The following is a 17,330-nucleotide window of genomic DNA, read 5'->3' on the forward strand; positions in this document are numbered from 1 at the left end:
TAATAATAATTAACTGAGAGGTATTGGAAGAAATAATACACTTATTTTGTTTATAACTTTTAGAATGTTTGTATGCTGTAGCTGCAATATTGAGTCTTTCCAGCCACCTCCGGTTGCTTCATTCCGGAGATCCTTGCAATTTATATATATATATATATATATATATATATATATATATATATATATATATATATATATTTGCATGCCCCGGTAGCTAAATGCTTAGTTACGGCGCTGGGCAAAACCAAAGCCCATGGCCAGTATACAATATTTTTCTGTATGCATTATTTTCTGTTGAGCACTACTGACACCGTTGAAACGGTGAGTCTTAGGTCGCCTGCGGATACATTAGTCCAATCAATGCGGCTGAACCTGGTGTGTAATCCCAAGGTAACTGCTCACAGTTAACACGTTTTAATACGTTAATTCACGTTTTAAGTAATACAGTGTCCCCTTCAGACATGTTAAAGGAGAAATTCGGAAATAACATACAAAACTATGCGCGAGTAAATACCATCCTAACTCCTAACATCCAGAAAAAACAAAAAGAAAAAAAAATAGCAATAATATATATATATATATATATATATATATATATATATATATATATATATATATATATATATATATATATATATATATATATATAATTGCATGCCCGGTATCTACGATATGGAGTCTTGCATGCCCCGGTAGCTGCAATATTGAGTCTTTCCATCCACCTCTGGTTGCTTCATTCCGGAGGTCCATGCAATTTATATATATATATATATATATATATATATATATATATATATATATATATATATATATATATATATATATTTGCATGCCCCGGTAGCTAAATGCTTAGTTACGGCGCTGGGCAAAACCAAAGCCCATGGACAGTATACAATATTTTTCTGTATGCATTATTTTCTGTTGAGCACTACTGACACCGTTGAAACGGTGAGTCTTAGCTCGCATGTGGATACATTAGTCCAATCAATGCGGTTGAACTTGGTGTGTAATCCCAAGGTAACTGCTCACAGTTAACTCGTTTTAATACGTTAAATCACGTTTTAAGTAATACAGTGTCCCCTTCAGACATGTTAAAGGAGAAATTCGGAAATAACATACAAAACTATGCGCGAGTAAATACCATCCTAACTCCTAACATCCAAAAAAATTTTAAAAAAAATAACAATAATATATATATATATATATATATATATATATATATATATATATATATATATATATATATATATATATATATATAATTGCATGCCCGGTATCTACGATATGGAGTCTTGCATGCCCCGGTAGCTGCAATATTGAGTCTTTCCATCCACCTCTGGTTGCTTCATTCCGGAGATCCATGCAATTTATATATATATATATATATATATATATATATATATATATATATATATATATATATATATATATATATATATTGCATGCCCCGGTAGCTAAATGTTTAGTTACGGCGCTGGGCAAAACCAAAGCCCATGGCCAGTATACATTATTTTTCTGTATGCATTACTTTCTGTTGAGCACTACTGACACCGTTGAAACGGTGAGTCTTAGGTCGCCTGCGGATACATTTGTCTAATCAATGCGTCTGAACCTGGTATGTAATCCCAAGGTAACTGCTCACAGTTAACACGTTTTAATACGTTAATTCACGTTTTAAGTAATACAGTGTCCCGTTCAGACATGTTAGAGGAGAAATTCGGAAATAACATACAAAACAATGCGCGAGTAAATACCATCCTAACTCCTAACATCCAAAAAAAAAAGAAAAAAGAAAAAAAATAACAATAATTAATATATATATATATATATATATATATATATATATATATATATATATATATATATATATATATATATATATATATTTGCATGCCCCGGTAGCTAAATGCTTAGTTACGGCGCTGGGGAAAACCAAAGCCCTTGGCCAGTATACTACTATGCATTCGTATCTAGGTGTTTATGGTAGCTAGCGGTATACCGGCTCTTAAGGTAGCTTGTGTTGGAGCAGCAGGACAAGCTCGCCATCCCGCCCGCTGCTTTCCTGCTCACCAAAACACAACGCACCCAGGGGAGAGATACCATGGTAAATAGGTAACCTATTTACCATGGTATCCCTCCCCTGCGGCGGCTGCTCTTCATCTCCGGCTGCTCTTGATCTCCGTGAACGCACCCGCTGTCACATTGAAGCGCTTGAAAACACAGCACAACATTCCCTAATAACACTTGCAATGCATTATGACTTCAAAGGTATGACTTTAAGTCTATGACATTATTATTTATTGATTTTATTTTGTTTTATTTCTTTGATCACCAACTGCCACGACAACACACTCGTTTTTTTTTTATGCAGTACTCCTTACGAACTTCACCCATTTACCGCATCTTACGGGCTCTTAAAGTAGCTTGTGTTGGAGCAGCAGGACAAGCTCGCCATCCCGCCCGCTGCTTTCCTGCTCACCAAAACACAACGCACCCAGGGGAGAGATACCATGGTAAATAGGTAACCTATTTACCATGGTATCCCTCCCCTGCGGCGGCTGCTCTTCATCTCCGGCTGCTCTTGATCTCCGTGAACGCACCCGCTGTCACATTGAAGCGCTTGAAAACACAGCACAACATTCCCTAATAACACTTGCAATGCATTATGACTTCAAAGGTATGACTTTAAGTCTATGACATTATTATTTATTGATTTTATTTCTTTGATCACCAACTGCCACGACAACACACTCGTTTTTTTTTTTTATGCAGTACTCCTGACGAACTTCACCCATTGACCGCATCGTACTCTTAAGGTAGCTTGTGTTGGAGCAGCAGGACAAGCTCGCCATCCCGCCCGCTGCTTTCCTGCTCACCAAAACACAACGCACCCAGGGGAGAGATACCATGGTAAATAGGTAACCTATTTACCATGGTATCCCTCCCCTGCGGCGGCTGCTCTTCATCTCCGGCTGCTCTTGATCTCCGTGAACGCACCCGCTGTCACATTGAAGCGCTTGAAAACACAGCACAACATTCCCTAATAACACTTGCAATGCATTATGACTTCAAAGGTATGACTTTAAGTCTATGACATTATTATTTATTGATTTTATTTTGTTTTATTTCTTTGATCACCAACTGCCAGGACAACACACTCGTTTTTTTTTTTTATGCAGTACTCCTGACGAACTTCACCCATTGACCGCATCATACCGGCTCTTAAGGTAGCTTGTGTTGGAGCAGCAGGACAAGCTCGCCATCCCGCCCGCTGCTTTCCTGCTCACCAAAACACAACGCACCCAGGGGAGAGATACCATGGTAAATAGGTAACCTATTTACCATGGTATCCCTCCCCTGCGGCGGCTGCTCTTGATCTCCGGCTGCTCTTGATCTCTGTGAACGCACCCGCTGTCACATTGAAGCGCTTGAAAACACAGCACAACATTCCCTAATAACACTTGCAATGCATTATGACTTCAAAGGTATGACTTTAAGTCTATGACATTATTATTTATTGATTTTATTTCTTTGATCACCAACTGCCACGACAACACACTCGTTTTTTTTTATGCAGTACTCCTGACGAACTTCACCCATTGACCGCATCGTACCGGCTCTTAAGGTAGCTTGTGTTGGAGCAGCAGGACAAGCTCGCCATCCCGCCCGCTGCTTTCCTGCTCACCAAAACACAACGCACCCAGGGGAGAGATACCATGGTAAATAGGTAACCTATTTACCATGGTATCCCTCCCCTGCGGCGGCTGCTCTTGATCTCCGGCTGCTCTTGATCTCCGTGAACGCACCCGCTGTCACATTGAAGCGCTTGAAAACACAGCACAACATTCCCTAATAACACTTGCAATGCATTATGACTTCAAAGGTATGACTTTAAGTCTATGACATTATTATTTATTGATTTTATTTTGTTTTATTTCTTTGCTCACCAACTGCCACGACAACACACTCGTTTTTTTTTTTATGCAGTACTCCTGACGAACTTCACCCATTGACCGCATCGTACCGGCTCTTAAGGTAGATTGTGTTGGAGCAGCAGGACAAGCTCGCCATCCCGCCCGCTGCTTTCCTGCTCACCAAAACACAACGCACCCAGGGGAGAGATACCATGGTAAATAGGTAACCTATTTACCATGGTATCCCTCCCCTGCGGCGGCTGCTCTTGATCTCCGGCTGCTCTTGATCTCCGTGAACGCACCCGCTGTCACATTGAAGCGCTTGAAAACACAGCACAACATTCCCTAATAACACTTGCAATGCATTATGACTTCAAAGGTATGACTTTAAGTCTATGACATTATTATTTATTGATTTTATTTCTTTGATCACCAACTGCCACGACAACACACTCGTTTTTTTTTTTTATGCAGTACTCCTGACGAACTTCACCCATTGACCGCATCGTACCGGCTCTTAAGGTAGCTTGTGTTGGAGCAGCAGGACAAGCTCGCCATCCCGCCCGCTGCTTTCCTGCTCACCAAAACACAACGCACCCAGGGGAGAGATACCATGGTAAATAGGTAACCTATTTACCATGGTATCCCTCCCCTGCGGCGGCTGCTCTTCATCTCCGGCTGCTCTTGATCTCCGTGAACGCACCCGCTGTCACATTGAAGCGCTTGAAAACACAGCACAACATTCCCTAATAACACTTGCAATGCATTATGACTTCAAAGGTATGACTTTAAGTCTATGACATTATTATTTATTGATTTTATTTTGTTTTATTTCTTTGATCACCAACTGCCACGACAACACACTCGTTTTTTTTTATGCAGTACTCCTGACGAACTTCACCCATTGACCGCATCGTACCGGCTCTTAAGGTAGCTTGTGTTGGAGCAGCAGGACAAGCTCGCCATCCCGCCCGCTGCTTTCCTGCTCACCAAAACACAACGCACCCAGGGGAGAGATACCATGGTAAATAGGTAACCTATTTACCATGGTATCCCTCCCCTGCGGCGGCTGCTCTTGATCTCCGGCTGCTCTTGATCTCCGTGAACTCACCCGCTGTCACATTGAAGCGCTTGAAAACACAGCACAACATTCCCTAATAACACTTGCAATGCATTATGACTTCAAAGGTATGACTTTAAGTCTATGACATTATTATTTATTGATTTTATTTCTTTGATCACCAACTGCCACGACAACACACTCGTTTTTTTTTTATGCAGTACTCCTGACGAACTTCACCCATTGACCGCATCCTACCGGCTCTTAAGGTAGCTTGTGTTGGAGCAGCAGGACAAGCTCGCCATCCCGCCCGCTGCTTTCCTGCTCACCAAAACACAACGCACCTATTTACCATGGTATCCCTCCCCTGCGGCGGCTGCTCTTCATCTCCGTGAACGCACCCGCTGTCACATTGAAGCGCTTGAAAACACAGCACAACATTCCCTAATAACACATGCAATGCATTATGACTTCAAAGGTATGACTTTAAGTCTATGACATTATTATTTATTGATTTTATTTTGTTTTATTTCTTTGATCACCAACTGCCACGACAACACACTCGTTTTTTTATGCAGTACACTCTTAGAAAAAAGGGTACAATATAGAACCCTAAAAGGTTCTATCTGCTGGTATAGATTTGGAACCATTTTGAAGTGCTATATGGAACCTTTTAAAATGGTTCTTTGGAAGAACCCTGCATTAGAGGTTTAATAAAGAACCACCATGGTTCTTATATTAATGGTATAATACAGAACCATATTGGTTCCTCTGAAGAACCTTCTATTGAGGTTTAATATAGAACCATAAGAGTTACACTATTGAACCTTATAATTAACATTCTATGGAGGGTTGTTTGGTTCATCTGAGAAAAAACAAATGTATACCGTTAAGAGCTCTTCACATCCTTTAGAATCCCCCAACCTCAGAAGTGTAAGTGCTTTGATAAATCACTCAATTCAGGATGCCAACAATTTATTTATTAAACATTTATATAACAATTTATTGTTTTTACAGGTTAAACCATTAGAGTAGTTTCAGGTTTAGTTATATACAGTTTTACACCGTTTTATTCAACCTGTGTGTTTTTAATAATTAAACCATATTATTTACACAGTGAAAAAAAGGGTCTCGCAGCAAACTGGAAAATAAATCTATGCATCCCACAGATTTTCCTGAAACTTACACAAAATACATTTTCAAGAACATGTAATAGACCTTGAAAAAGCTGAGATAAAATGTATATTGAAACTGATGAACGTGGGTTTCTTTTTTCTTATTCATTTTTTGGTGGCACAAATTAGAAGAGCTACAGTACAGTATTTAGATCAGAGCTTATTATGAGTTTATGATATCTATAAATTAAGACTGAATGTTTATTAGTTTTTTGAGATCAAAACTTCTATTAAAAACAATTTACATTTGTTATAAACAATTAATTTTCTAATCAGCCATTTACATTTAAAATAAATACTTTTTTTATATGTACAATTACATTTTTATATCAAATATTCTGTTTTTGTAATCAAATTAAATAGTTGACACAATAAATTCATTTAATTTCAGATTAAATGTTAAAATGGCATTCCATCAGATCAATATAATTATTCCCCAAGTAAAAGTGCAGTTATTTGACTGTACATCTTTAACACTGGCAAAGGTACTTTGTCAGAGATACTCAGCTTCATGAAGTACCTTTCCATGAAAGTCAGACAATTTTTTAGAGCTTTAGGATACTCAATGCCCAAGGAAAAATAAAGAGAAAAAATACATTCAACAGCAAGGGTGATATCCATTCCTGGATAATCACTGAGTATCTCAATTCCATCAACACAAACAGAGATGTCATCTGCTGCCAATGGGCTTGTTGTTCCCTTGAAAACGATAGTTGGCGTAGGTGATGGTGGTACCTGTATAGATTTTAAAATAATAATTAATAACTTTATTCAACAATAAATTATGTGAAATTGTACTTCAGCAGCATCTCACCATACCTACAAGCAGTGGCGGCTCGTGTGGTGGGGCTGCGGCTACTTTAAAGGGATTTCGTAATATTCCTCCCTTTAAAAACATTTTAACTGTCGGATCTCACTTAAAACAGCGAGGAACGTCTTAAACTCCTGTTAATTGCCTACAAGTCTCCCTCATAATTCATTAAGTACACATTTATGGCAAGCCAAATTAAGAGATACCTTTAAATATTTAACAGATATCTTTAAATATTTCAAAATATCCTTAAATCAGTTGAATATATCTTAAAATATTTTGAAATAATTAGAGATATCTTAACATATTTTAAGATATCTCAAAATGGTTTACAGATATCAGGAATTAATTTGGAGATATCTCAAACTCATTTTGAGATATCTCTAAATGATAATTTGACTTTGTATTTAACATTGAAAACATCAATTCAGTTAAGCTACATTTAAAAAGTAGAGCTCAATTAACTTACTTGGTCAACAACAAACAGATTTTCCCTCTCTCGAAACAAAGCTGGCAACAGCAACAATGCAGCATTCATTCTCAGTCCTACAAATAGGGTATCAGATCATATACAAAGTACAAAGCAAACGGAAGAATGTTGAGCAACCCTGGTCTGAGAGGTACAGGATCTTTGGCTTTGCATTCCACCAGTGCTCTCAGTTACATTCATGAATTCATTATGTGCTAAACTGCACAGATAAAGAATAGTTTAAATGATTTAAAGGTACCTAAAAAAAACACACACACGACTGTAGCTCTCCAGGACCAGGACTGACCACCACTGATACAAACGTTATTGTGGATTGGAGCAAAAAAATGTTAAGAACAGTATCAACAAAGTTTCTAAAAATCTGTTCATGCAGGTTTTTCGCATTGGTTTTTATGCCCCTGTGAGAGTTAAATACCAGCTATCTTCCCCATGAAATATTATGCTCCAAGTGTATGAAATGAAGTTGCATCATTTTCGGTTTAATAGTTATTTATAGATCCTATTCTGAGATAGGTCAAAACAATTTGATGTACAATAAATATTTCTTATACATTACCATTTCCACGTGTCTTATCTGAAGCATCTTCAATGTAGGACATCACAGTAGTTAGAAGATGCCCACTAGAAAGTCTGAAAATAGCATCTACCATTCTGGATAGGCCACTCATTAGGTTCCGTTCCAAGTTTACTCCAAAACGTAGTTCTACTTCGTGCAACAGCTAAAATACAGATGCTAAAGTTATTATTATATTTATTTATTTATCATATGCCTTTATCCAAGGCGATATACACAGCTGTAAAAAAGAGTTGAATACTTACAAATAATGTAGTAGTTAAAAAAATCAATAAATAAAACAAAATCAAACTAAACTGAATGCGAGCAGAAAGAAGTTGCATGGGAAAAACCAGGAGCAGTGGAGTTTTGTAAAAGCTGGAGCAGGTGGATTGCTGATGCAGAAAGGTCACCTAGGAGGACTAATTAAAGTGATTATACATGCTTATAACTAAAAATATTAATTTCTGATCAATCACCATAGTAGAATAAAAACTAGTACCTACCAGTTTAGGATGCTTTAGGAATGGAAACAGACCAAGGACTTCTTCAGTGGACTTCTTCTCCATCATTCTTTCCCGAGTGTGTACAGTTCTATTCATGCTGTCACATATGGCTTCAATGTTCGGCCTCAATTTCGTTATTTCTTTTCTTATGGAGTCCAAGTGTTTGGCAATACTATGCTCGTCTTCTCCTGGGAACTCCTCACTTTGCATCTGCAATATGTATCATAACGTTAAGTAATTCAATACTTATGATCAGGCATTTACTGCATGTATTCTCTGTGCTTTTCTTTACTCTGGAAAAATGCTAAAGATCAAGTACTCTCCATGAAAGCCAATTAGCTAATAAACTACACAATCGCATGTATGTACATATATAAAGTATGTAATTCTATTTCAATCTATTTCTGTCAATGCAGATCCAAGAGTTAGGCTTACAGATTCTCTTCTCTTTTTCATGAGCGGTTGCTGTTGCTCTGGTGCACGCTTCCTTCCTCGACCCACAGCACCAAACTTTTTTTTCATGTCTTCTACAGTCTCCACTGAAATAAGTGTCTTTCTCTCTTTTTTGAATTTATTTCTCAGTATTTCAAGTAGAGTAGCCTGAAACAATGATAGAAAGTTAAACCTATGTCCATTATCTGGCTATAAAAAATACATATCAACTAGTAAAAATATATTTAACGCTGCATAATTTTGACAAATTAATGTTTATTCGACTATTTCTTTTATGAATATAACTACCAAATGTATACTCACATATCCAGTTTGGCTGTCATCCCTTAGAAATCTGTACTTACAGCACAAAGTACTTAGCACAGTACTGTACATTATGTGGTCTGGATACCTAAATATACAGATTAGAAAATAATATAGGCATATGAATTGTAAGTGAATTGTAAGAAAAATATATATTTGAGAAATAATGTCATTAAATACAGTTGCATTTTACAATTGCTTTAATTTACAAAAAAACATGCTGAAAAGCATTATCAAAATGAATTTAATAAAACTTTTTCTCTTGAATAAAATATTGCTGTTATGATAGATTTAAAAAAAAAATAGTAATCATTTTAAAAATGAATATGCTATTTTATGTTATGTAATTATTCTAAAATTGGTTGCCTATGTATCTAAAACAAACACCGAAATCTCAGTTCTTACAGCGTATATTTGCTGAGGTCATCAAACAGAGTCTGTATTAGAGCTGCACGAAGGGCAGATTTGTCTTTTGATTTGAAACCAATGTCCTTTCTATCAAGGGCCATCTGTACAACTGGAGGAAATATAGGCAATGTATAACATGCGGTCCAAACATGAACACTTGTTGAGGTTTGTGGCACTTCTCTGCATTCTACTGGTAGCACCTTCTCTGAAACAATATGCTCATTTGCTTTTGTTCTATGAAAATACAAAAAACAACAAAAAAAACAATATTTCATAATTTTAATCACCTGAAAATATCTAAAGACTTGATATTTAAACAGAGCCTTATAATATAACAGCCATATTAATTTTCTACACAGAAGTTTAAAACCATACATTCCCAGTCCTCATTTTCAGGAATTAAACTAGTGAAAATACCTCTCTCTCTCTCTCTCTCTCTCTCTCTCTCTCTCTCTCTCTCTCTCTCTCTCTCTCTGTGTGTTTCCATAAAGAAATGTACTCCCATAATATACATCTTTCTTACAATACAACATTACAATACAAAAAGCGTACTGGTAGTAGTAATTTATACTTTTCAAAGTGATTCCTGTATAGTATGTGGTATTTAAATGTAAATACTAAAACACAACAATAGACTAACATAATGTATAATATATTTGTCATTACATACCTTTTAAGGTTCTCGAGAGCCTTTAAAAATTTGACTTGGTCCTTCATAGTTCGGAAGATCTTTCCAATCATATGTTCTGTCAGACCTAAAAGAGTCTCACCATCTATTTCTTCACCTAATGAACAAAAAAACATAAAATTAATCAGAAAAATAAGCACCAATGTTAACCTGCCATTGTAATTAATATCACAGTTTTAAATGCAAGCAGTACCTTATACACAGTATGATGAGGTGCAATATATAAACATCCATCACTGTCTTCATAAGCATCTAGTGCATGGTAGTCAACTTCATTGCCAGGTGTTAATGTACACCACTCATGCAAAGCCTCTATTTTGAAGGCATGAAGGTGAGAATTAAATTCCAGAGCAAAATACAGTTTCCCACACAAAATCCATGTACACCTAAACTGAATGATATGCAAGATTTTGAAAAAAATGGGTAAATCCTCATGGACTACATCGACAATGAAGTAATCCTTGACTTCGTATTTCACGTGATCCACAGTTAGTTTCTTTACTTTCAGTATGGTTTCATCAGCTTCAAGTTCACTGGCTTGAATATTGCATTTTTCAAGAATAATGTCTTTCAAAGATGTAGATGATAGCTGAACAACACAAGACCCTTCTTGCTCATATGACTGATGCAAAGCATCTGCACAACAAAAATCCCAACACTGTCTTTGTTGATGTCTTTTTGCTAAAGTAAAGCAGATGTTCCGGAAGTTGCACACATTTCTTGCAAGCCGCTTAAAGTACTGGTGCTTTCCTTCAAAACGTAAGCACCAAAGTGATCGAAGTGGTCCAAATTCAGCTAGCAATCTGGGGTAGTGTACCAAGTAATGCAATTTTGGTATAAAATTACCAGGATACAGTCTATTAAATTCGCTGAGAAATTCTCCAATTAAAATCTGCAAATGTGAAAGTGACGACTTTTTCACAACAGGAGACATTACAAAGTCTACTATTTCACGAAACAGAAGGTAGTGCTGCCAGTGTTCATCTTCTGTTGGGACAAAATGGCCAATTAGAAATGGAAGAAATTTAAGAACCGTTAAACCTTAACGAAAGAATAAGTGTGAATGAGTACAATGACACACTAACATATTGTTTTAAATTTTTTCTAAGAGTGTATACAATATTTTTCTCTATGCATTCTTTTCTGTTGAGCACTCCTGACACCGTTGAAACGGTGAGTCTCAGGTCGCCTGCGGATACATAAGTCCAATCATTGCGTCTGAACCTGGTGTGTAATCCCAAGGTAACTGCTCACTTTTAACACGATTTAAGACGTTAATTCACGTTTTAAGTAATACAGTGTCCCCTTCAGACATGTTAAAGGAGAGATTCGGAAATAACATTCAAAACTATGCGCGAGTAAATACCATCCTAACTCCTAACATCCAAAAAAAAAAAGAAAAAAGAAAAAAAATAACAATAATTTATATATATATATATATATATATATATATATATATATATATATATATATATATATATATATATATATATATATATATATATATATAATTGCATGCCCCGGTAGCTCCGATATGGAGTCTTGCGTGCCCCGCTAGCTACGATATGGAGTCTTTCCATCCACCTCCGGTTGCTTCATCCCGGAGGTGCATGCAAGATATATATATATATATATATATATATATATATATATATATATATATATATATATATATATATATATATATATATATATATATATATATATATATATATTTGCATGCCCCGGTAGCTAAAAGCTTAGTTACGGCTCTGGGCAAAACCAACGCCCTTGGCCAGTATACAATATTTTTCTCTATGCATTCTTTTCTGTTGAGCACTCCTGACACCGTTGAAAGGGTGAGTCTCAGGTCGCCTGCGGATACATAAGTCCAATCATTGCGTCTGAACCTGGTGTGTAATTCCAAGGTAACTGCTCACTTTTAACACGATTTAAGACGTTAATTCACGTTTTAAGTAAAACGTTTATATATATTTGCATGCCCCGGTAGCTAAAAGCTTAGTTACGGCTCTGGGCAAAACCAACGCCCTTGGCCAGTATACTACTATGCATTCGTATCTAGGTGTATATGGTAGTTAGCGGTATACCGGCTCTTAACCTATTTACCATGGTATCCCTCCCCTGCGGCGGCTGCTCTTGATCTCCGTGAACGCACCCGCTGTCACATTGAAGCGCTTGAAAACACAGCACAACATTCCCTAATAACACTTGCAATGCATTATGACTTCAAAGGTATGACTTTAAGTCTATGACATTATTATTTATTGATTTTATTTTGTTTTATTTCTTTGATCACCAACTGCCACGACAACACACTCGTTTTTTTTTTTTTTATGCAGTACTCCTGACGAACTTCACCCATTGCCCGCATCGTACCGGCTCTTAAGGTAGCTTGTGTTGGAGCAGCAGGACAAGCTCGCCATCCCGCCCGCTGCTTTCCTGCTCACCAAAACACAACGCACCCAGGGGAGAGATACCATGGTAAATAGGTAACCTATTTACCATGGTATCCCTCCCCTGCGGCGGCTGCTCTTGATCTCCGGCTGCTCTTGATCTCCGTGAACGCACCCGCTGTCACATTGAAGCGCTTGAAAACACAGCACAACATTCCCTAATAACACTTGCAATGCATTATGACTTCAAAGGTATGACGTTAAGTCTATGACATTATTATTTATTGATTTTATTTCTTTGATCACCAACTGCCACGACAACACACTCGTTTTTTTTTTTATGCAGTACTCCTGACGAACTTCACCCATTGACCGCATCCGACCGGCTCTTAAGGTAGCTTGTGTTGGAGCAGCAGGACAAGCTCGCCATCCCGCCCGCTGCTTTCCTGCTCACCAAAACACAACGCACCCAGGGGAGAGATACCATGGTAAATAGGTAACCTATTTACCATGGTATCCCTCCCCTGCGGCGGCTGCTCTTCATCTCCGGCTGCTCTTGATCTCCGTGAACGCACCCGCTGTCACATTGAAGCGCTTGAAAACACAGCACAACATTCCCTAATAACACTTGCAATGCATTATGACTTCAAAGGTATGACTTTAAGTCTATGACATTATTATTTATTGATTTTATTTTGTTTTATTTCTTTGATCACCAACTGCCACGACAACACACTCGTTTTTTTATGCAGTACACTCTTAGAAAAAAGGGTACAATATAGAACCCTAAAAGGTTCTATCTGCTGGTATAGATTTGGAACCATTTTGAAGTGCTATATGGAACCTTTTAAAATGGTTCTTTGGAAGAACCCTGCATTAGAGGTTTAATAAAGAACCACCATGGTTCTTATATTAATGGTATAATACAGAACCATATTGGTTCCTCTGAAGAACCTTCTATTGAGGTTTAATATAGAACCATAAGAGTTACACTATTGAACCTTACAATTAACATTCTATGGAGGGTTGTTTGGTTCATCTGAGAAAAAACAAATGTATACCGTTAAGAGCTCTTCACATCCTTTAGAATCCCCCAACCTCAGAAGTGTAAGTGCTTTGATAAATCACTCAATTCAGGATGCCAACAATTTATTTATTAAACATTTATATAACAATTTATTGTTTTTACAGGTTAAACCATTAGAGTAGTTTCAGGTTTAGTTATATACAGTTTTACACCGTTTTATTCAACCTGTGTGTTTTTAATAATTAAACCATATTATTTACACAGTGAAAAAAAGGGTCTCGCAGCAAACTGGAAAATAAATCTATGCATCCCACAGATTTTCCTGAAACTTACACAAAATACATTTTCAAGAACATGTAATAGACCTTGAAAAAGCTGAGATAAAATGTATATTGAAACTGATGAACGTGGGTTTCTTTTTTCTTATTCATTTTTTGGTGGCACAAATTAGAAGAGCTACAGTACAGTATTTAGATCAGAGCTTATTATGAGTTTATGATATCTATAAATTAAGACTGAATGTTTATTAGTTTTTTTAGATCAAAACTTCTATTAAAAACAATTTACATTTGTTATAAACAATTAATTTTCTAATCAGCCATTTACATTTAAAATAAATACTTTTTTTATATGTACAATTACATTTTTATATCAAATATTCTGTTTTTGTAATCAAATTAAATAGTTGACACAATAAATTAATTTAATTTCAGATTAAATGTTAAAATGGCATTCCATCAGATCAATATAATTATTCCCCAAGTAAAAGTGCAGTTATTTGACTGTACATCTTTAACACTGGCAAAGGTACTTTGTCAGAGATACTCAGCTTCATGAAGTACCTTTCCATGAAAGTCAGACAATTTTTTAGAGCTTTAGGATACTCAATGCCCAAGGAAAAATAAAGAGAAAAAATACATTCAACAGCAAGGGTGATATCCATTCCTGGATAATCACTGAGTATCTCAATTCCATCAACACAAACAGAGATGTCATCTGCTGCCAATGGGCTTGTTGTTCCCTTGAAAACGATAGTTGGCGTAGGTGATGGTGGTACCTGTATAGATTTTAAAATAATAATTAATAACTTTATTCAACAATAAATTATGTGAAATTGTACTTCAGCAGCATCTCACCATACCTACAAGCAGTGGCGGCTCGTGTGGTGGGGCTGCGGCTACTTTAAAGGGATTTCGTAATATTCCTCCCTTTAAAAACATTTTAACTGTCGGATCTCACTTAAAACAGCGAGGAACGTCTTAAACTCCTGTTAATTGCCTACAAGTCTCCCTCATAATTCATTAAGTACACATTTATGGCAAGCCAAATTAAGAGATACCTTTAAATATTTAACAGATATCTTTAAATATTTCAAAATATCCTTAAATCAGTTGAATATATCTTAAAATATTTTGAAATAATTAGAGATATCTTAACATATTTTAAGATATCTCAAAATGGTTTACAGATATCAGGAATTAATTTGGAGATATCTCAAACTCATTTTGAGATATCTCTAAATGATCATTTGACTTTGTATTTAACATTGAAAACATCAATTCAGTTAAGCTACATTTAAAAAGTAGAGCTCAATTAACTTACTTGGTCAACAACAAACAGATTTTCCCTCTCTCGAAACAAAGCTGGCAACAGCAACAATGCAGCATTCATTCTCAGTCCTACAAATAGGGTATCAGATCATATACAAAGTACAAAGCAAACGGAAGAATGTTGAGCAACCCTGGTCTGAGAGGTACAGGATCTTTGGCTTTGCATTCCACCAGTGCTCTCAGTTACATTCATGAATTCATTATGTGCTAAACTGCACAGATAAAGAATAGTTTAAATGATTTAAAGGTACCTAAAAAAAACACACACACGACTGTAGCTCTCCAGGACCAGGACTGACCACCACTGATACAAACGTTATTGTGGATTGGAGCAAAAAAATGTTAAGAACAGTATCAACAAAGTTTCTAAAAATCTGTTCATGCAGGTTTTTCGCATTGGTTTTTATGCCCCTGTGAGAGTTAAATACCAGCTATCTTCCCCATGAAATATTATGCTCCAAGTGTATGAAATGAAGTTGCATCATTTTCGGTTTAATAGTTATTTATAGATCCTATTCTGAGATAGGTCAAAACAATTTGATGTACAATAAATATTTCTTATACATTACCATTTCCACGTGTCTTATCTGAAGCATCTTCAATGTAGGACATCACAGTAGTTAGAAGATGCCCACTAGAAAGTCTGAAAATAGCATCTACCATTCTGGATAGGCCACTCATTAGGTTCCGTTCCAAGTTTACTCCAAAACGTAGTTCTACTTCGTGCAACAGCTAAAATACAGATGCTAAAGTTATTATTATATTTATTTATTTATCATATGCCTTTATCCAAGGCGATATACACAGCTGTAAAAAAGAGTTGAATACTTACAAATAATGTAGTAGTTAAAAAAATCAATAAATAAAACAAAATCAAACTAAACTGAATGCGAGCAGAAAGAAGTTGCATGGGAAAAACCAGGAGCAGTGGAGTTTTGTAAAAGCTGGAGCAGGTGGATTGCTGATGCAGAAAGGTCACCTAGGAGGACTAATTAAAGTGATTATACATGCTTATAACTAAAAATATTAATTTCTGATCAATCACCATAGTAGAATAAAAACTAGTACCTACCAGTTTAGGATGCTTTAGGAATGGAAACAGACCAAGGACTTCTTCAGTGGACTTCTTCTCCATCATTCTTTCCCGAGTGTGTACAGTTCTATTCATGCTGTCACATATGGCTTCAATGTTCGGCCTCAATTTCGTTATTTCTTTTCTTATGGAGTCCAAGTGTTTGGCAATACTATGCTCGTCTTCTCCTGGGAACTCCTCACTTTGCATCTGCAATATGTATCATAACGTTAAGTAATTCAATACTTATGATCAGGCATTTACTGCATGTATTCTCTGTGCTTTTCTTTACTCTGGAAAAATGCTAAAGATCAAGTACTCTCCATGAAAGCCAATTAGCTAATAAACTACACAATCGCATGTATGTACATATATAAAGTATGTAATTCTATTTCAATCTATTTCTGTCAATGCAGATCCAAGAGTTAGGCTTACAGATTCTCTTCTCTTTTTCATGAGCGGTTGCTGTTGCTCTGGTGCACGCTTCCTTCCTCGACCCACAGCACCAAACTTTTTTTTCATGTCTTCTACAGTCTCCACTGAAATAAGTGTCTTTCTCTCTTTTTTGAATTTATTTCTCAGTATTTCAAGTAGAGTAGCCTGAAACAATGATAGAAAGTTAAACCTATGTCCATTATCTGGCTATAAAAAATACATATCAACTAGTAAAAATATATTTAACGCTGCATAATTTTGACAAATTAATGTTTATTCGACTATTTCTTTTATGAATATAACTACCAAATGTATACTCACATATCCAGTTTGGCTGTCATCCCTTAGAAATCTGTACTTACAGCACAAAGTACTTAGCACAGTACTGTACATTATGTGGTCTGGATACCTAAATATACAGATTAGAAAATA

The 17,330-nt window shown here is 36.3% G+C and overlaps 1 protein-coding gene and 1 long non-coding RNA gene across 2 annotated transcripts; both read right to left on the reverse strand.

The window, feature by feature from the left end:
- Positions 1-6,815: 6,815 nt before the first annotated feature.
- Positions 6,816-8,152, reverse strand: LOC131732798 (uncharacterized). Its single transcript, XR_009325811.1, has 3 exons — positions 8,007-8,152; positions 7,430-7,506; positions 6,816-6,884 (listed from the first exon to the last, which is right to left on the reverse strand). It is a non-coding gene; the product is annotated as an uncharacterized LOC131732798 (long non-coding RNA).
- Positions 8,153-14,480: 6,328 nt separating this feature from the next.
- On the reverse strand, positions 14,481-16,617 carry LOC131696763 (uncharacterized). The gene is made up of 4 exons (XM_059021108.1): positions 16,464-16,617; positions 15,961-16,123; positions 15,384-15,460; positions 14,481-14,838 (listed from the first exon to the last, which is right to left on the reverse strand). The coding sequence occupies exons 1-4, from the start codon at positions 16,557-16,559 to the stop codon at positions 14,533-14,535; spliced, it is 642 nt and encodes a 213-aa protein (XP_058877091.1). The 5' UTR covers positions 16,560-16,617; the 3' UTR covers positions 14,481-14,532.
- Between the last annotated feature and the right edge of the window lie 713 nt (positions 16,618-17,330).

Source organism: Acipenser ruthenus, chromosome 3, assembly GCF_902713425.1.
Source record: "Acipenser ruthenus chromosome 3, fAciRut3.2 maternal haplotype, whole genome shotgun sequence".
In the NCBI taxonomy this organism is placed as follows: Eukaryota; Metazoa; Chordata; class Actinopteri; order Acipenseriformes; family Acipenseridae; genus Acipenser; species Acipenser ruthenus.

What these genes read in the sequence shown, in the direction of transcription:
- LOC131696763 (XM_059021108.1), bottom strand. Translation starts at nt 16,559, where the DNA reads ATGAATAGAACTGTACACACTCGGGAAAGAATGATGGAGAAGAAGTCC. An exon ending in TCCTAAAGCATCCTAAACTG is followed by an intron (nt 16,124 to 16,463) that starts GTAGGTACTAGT and finishes TCTGTATTTTAG; the next exon opens with CTGTTGCACGAAGTAGAACT. An exon ending in ATCTGTTTGTTGTTGACCAA is followed by an intron (nt 14,839 to 15,383) that starts GTAAGTTAATTG and finishes AAATCTATACAG; the next exon opens with GTACCACCATCACCTACGCC.